This window comes from Phytophthora parasitica, assembly GCF_000247585.1.
Source record: "Phytophthora parasitica INRA-310 unplaced genomic scaffold supercont2.18, whole genome shotgun sequence".
Taxonomy (NCBI): Eukaryota; Oomycota; class Peronosporomycetes; order Peronosporales; family Peronosporaceae; genus Phytophthora; species Phytophthora nicotianae.
This window is the reverse complement of record NW_008649004.1, coordinates 308,836-311,720: the sequence shown is the minus strand read 5'-3', so window position 1 is coordinate 311,720 and position 2,885 is coordinate 308,836. Positions and strand designations below refer to the sequence as shown.

At 46.0% G+C, this 2,885-nt stretch overlaps 4 protein-coding genes across 4 annotated transcripts in view; 2 read left to right on the top strand and 2 right to left on the bottom strand.

Moving 5' to 3' along the window:
* PPTG_09432 (hypothetical protein) overlaps positions 1-87 on the top strand; it is a gene marked incomplete at both ends in the record, with an annotated part of 2,726 nt that extends 2,639 nt beyond the window's left edge. Inside the window, one exon of the mRNA XM_008904424.1 lies at positions 83-87. Within this exon, the coding sequence (XP_008902672.1) occupies positions 83-87 (5 nt within the window). The remainder of the gene's footprint in view (positions 1-82) is intronic.
* An 8-nt stretch (positions 88-95) lies between these two features.
* Positions 96-723, bottom strand: PPTG_09431 (hypothetical protein; the record flags this gene model as incomplete). Its single annotated transcript, XM_008904423.1, has 2 exons — positions 96-123; positions 233-723. The coding sequence occupies 2 exons, from the start codon at positions 721-723 to the stop codon at positions 96-98; spliced, it is 519 nt and encodes a 172-aa protein (XP_008902671.1).
* A 369-nt stretch (positions 724-1,092) lies between these two features.
* PPTG_22529 (hypothetical protein) lies at positions 1,093-1,315 on the bottom strand (the record flags this gene model as incomplete). The annotated part of the gene is made up of 2 exons (XM_008904772.1): positions 1,093-1,230; positions 1,313-1,315. The coding sequence occupies 2 exons, from the start codon at positions 1,313-1,315 to the stop codon at positions 1,093-1,095; spliced, it is 141 nt and encodes a 46-aa protein (XP_008903020.1).
* A 1,068-nt stretch (positions 1,316-2,383) lies between these two features.
* PPTG_22528 (hypothetical protein) lies at positions 2,384-2,515 on the top strand (the record flags this gene model as incomplete). The annotated part of the gene is made up of 1 exon (XM_008904771.1): positions 2,384-2,515. The coding sequence occupies one exon, from the start codon at positions 2,384-2,386 to the stop codon at positions 2,513-2,515; it is 132 nt and encodes a 43-aa protein (XP_008903019.1).
* Positions 2,516-2,885: the final 370 nt, after the last annotated feature.

Sequence of the window (2,885 nt, the reverse complement as noted above, 5' to 3'; positions counted from 1 at the left end):
CGTGCAATTAATCGCGACACCGTTCGGCAGCACCGACACCTCCACTTTGTAGCCATACAAGTGATGTTTGCCACTGTAACAGCGTAAGATCTCGCTCATGTTACCGCTGGGTTTGTTAGCATGCTGAAAGGTAACGTCCGTAGCATATCGAGCATACGGGAAGTACTTAAACGCATGCCCTGATCGTACAATCTTCCCCAGTGTCCACTGGTCATTCGCTTTCTCTACGTACATTTCGTAGAGAATAGGAGACAGTATATCCATAAACTTGCGGATCATTTTCTGAAAGGTGGATGGCGGGATTCTAAAAACTCGAGCAACGGTGTCCCATTTACCAAGATGTTTGAGTGAACTCAGCGTCATAAAGAAAACGTCGCGCGCAGCGTAGCGGCATTTTTTACCGCGGCCCACGTTCCATTTCCCCTGCAAATGAGGGTACACAGCTGCCCAAACATGATCGAACTCCTCTGGCGCAAAGTTGGTGAGCTTGAGCACCCCATCGGGCCCTTCAGCTTGTAAGCAGAAGTCAAAGACGGACGGCAAAGTTCCCACGCCGGAGTTGTCCCCTTCGTCATTGTCGTCTCTGCGGCTGGGTACGACGATTTGAGCGACCTTTGCCTTGCGACGTTCCTCCCGCTGAAATAACTCGGCAGTGGAGGCACGAAAGTCGGCCTCGTTGAGTGTCTCAGCGGCGCGGTCTTGGCGGTCTTGGGAGCGTACCATAGTAGCCTAATATTGTAGATTCAAAAATTCGGAAATGACCGAGGAACTGCATTATACATCTTGCATTATCTCAGCAAACAGATAGGGCGAATAATGGCTACTATCTCTTCGCATGCAAATTATGAAAATATATAGCGATCAAATCACCAGATGTTTCCTATCCACATGTGTAAACTCCATTCCAGAATTGTACTACAGCGATCCAGAATTCTAGAATGGTACTGTTACACATACTCTGTATGTACGAATGAGCTCTAGTAATAGTAGTATACACATTGAACAAGCAATTTGCCATTTTGAAGTTGAAAAGGTGTTGTACTATCTAATTACTGGATTTCGCTAGAAATCCAATGTCCAAGAAAACCTAGCTCACGAGGTCTTCATCTTGAAGACTTCGTCGCTCCCAATCGCGTCCGAAAGCAACAATTGAAAAGAAGGTGCAGATCCCGTGTCGTGGAAGAAGTTCTTGCAGACAGCTTGAATGTTCGAGCATATCTCACGCTTGCGCTGCAATTATAGCTGAGTTGCGTCAGCATATTGCCCGACGCCTGTTAAGTGGTAGCACAACTGTGTTGCGGTATTATATTACCATGATCAAGGATATCATACCCAACACAAATACTGTCGTGAGCACACAAGTGGGCTGGGGAATGGTAGATCCAACACGAGTCCGCAACCATAATCTCCATTCGACGAAGGGCACAAAGGGGTCGGAAGGGTGCACAGCCGGACTGCAGAGCCTATGTGTGATATAGCGAAATTGCAGAGTGAGCGAAAACTCGTGGGCTACAGGTCATATAGTAAACTCGTTAGTACAATATTACTTATCCTAGTGGTAGATGAAGCACTGTACTACCAATACCTGATTGCAATTAATGCATTAATAGTTCGAGTAAGCAAAAACACGATTTAAATATCAACTATTGTGATTTAAGAACATTTATTGAATATGAATTTAGAGCAAAAATTAGAAAAATAATTGTCAAAAATAGGAACCTTTTGTTTTTACAGAACTTCTGTAAACTTAAATTAAACTCTTACAAATTTATTTAATCTCAGTAAACTTATGCAAGCTCAAATCGAAATTAATGTCAGGCACAATTAGGCTTGCATAAGTTTACAGTATTGTTAGTTGCCAGTCAGGATAAATATACTTTAAAAAAATGGTACGATGTTACTACTTCCTCCATTCAAAAATGATTGAGACATTTGCACCAAAAGAAACGCAGATTTGTCAAAATTGCACGAATGTTCTCGCTGATTAGCTCAATCCGTAAAAGGCGATTAGAGCTTTGCAGCCATACAGATTTTATTTTTGTCGGCAAAAAATTGGTGGAGCTGTGATGGTTGGTGTGCGCTGCCCCGACAAATTCATTTTACATTTACCCGCTGAGCCGCTAGTTCTAAAGTTTTTGTGCCACAGAGATGCGGGAACACAACCTCACTGATCAGGAACGTCGGGCAATCGTTCAGGACATCCTGCTTGCATTTAGGGACGGCACGGTGCCACATGGAGCGTATGCGAGGCTAGCACGCAAACACGAGTGCCACTGACACACGGTTGAGCGAATTTGGGCGCGCTACTGCGGAAATGTAGCGGACGGTGTTGCTGACGGAGCCCCCGAGAGCAGGATCAACCAGAAGTCTGGCCGTAAACCGTATGATCGAGCAGAGCTGGCAGCAAAAATTGGTGCGGTTTCCGTGGCTGGCCGCCGGCGAATCGAACGTACTGCTGCTGCCGTCGGCGTCTCGACAGGGCTACTACACTTGCTACTCAAAGAAGGCCACATGACACGTCGTACGACCCGTATAAAGCCCCAGTTAACCGACATCCAGAAACTTGCGCGCATGCGATATACTGACCTTTATCGACGAGCATACCTTCGAGTTCGAGGGTATGTATACCATGGTGCATATGGACAAGAAGTGGTTCGACGCTGACGTCGACGAGCGACCATATTTGCTCCTTCCCGATGAAGAGCCACCCGCAAGACACCGTCAAAGCAAGCGGTTCGTGCCCAAGACAATGTTCTTGGCAGCTGTCGCACGCCCCCGGTAAGACCTCTCTTTTCTTATAAACTACTGAACCAACTGACATGAAATTAAATGGGTATTCTTGCTCTGAGTGCTGTTGGCGGGGACCCATTCCTGCAAACAAATAA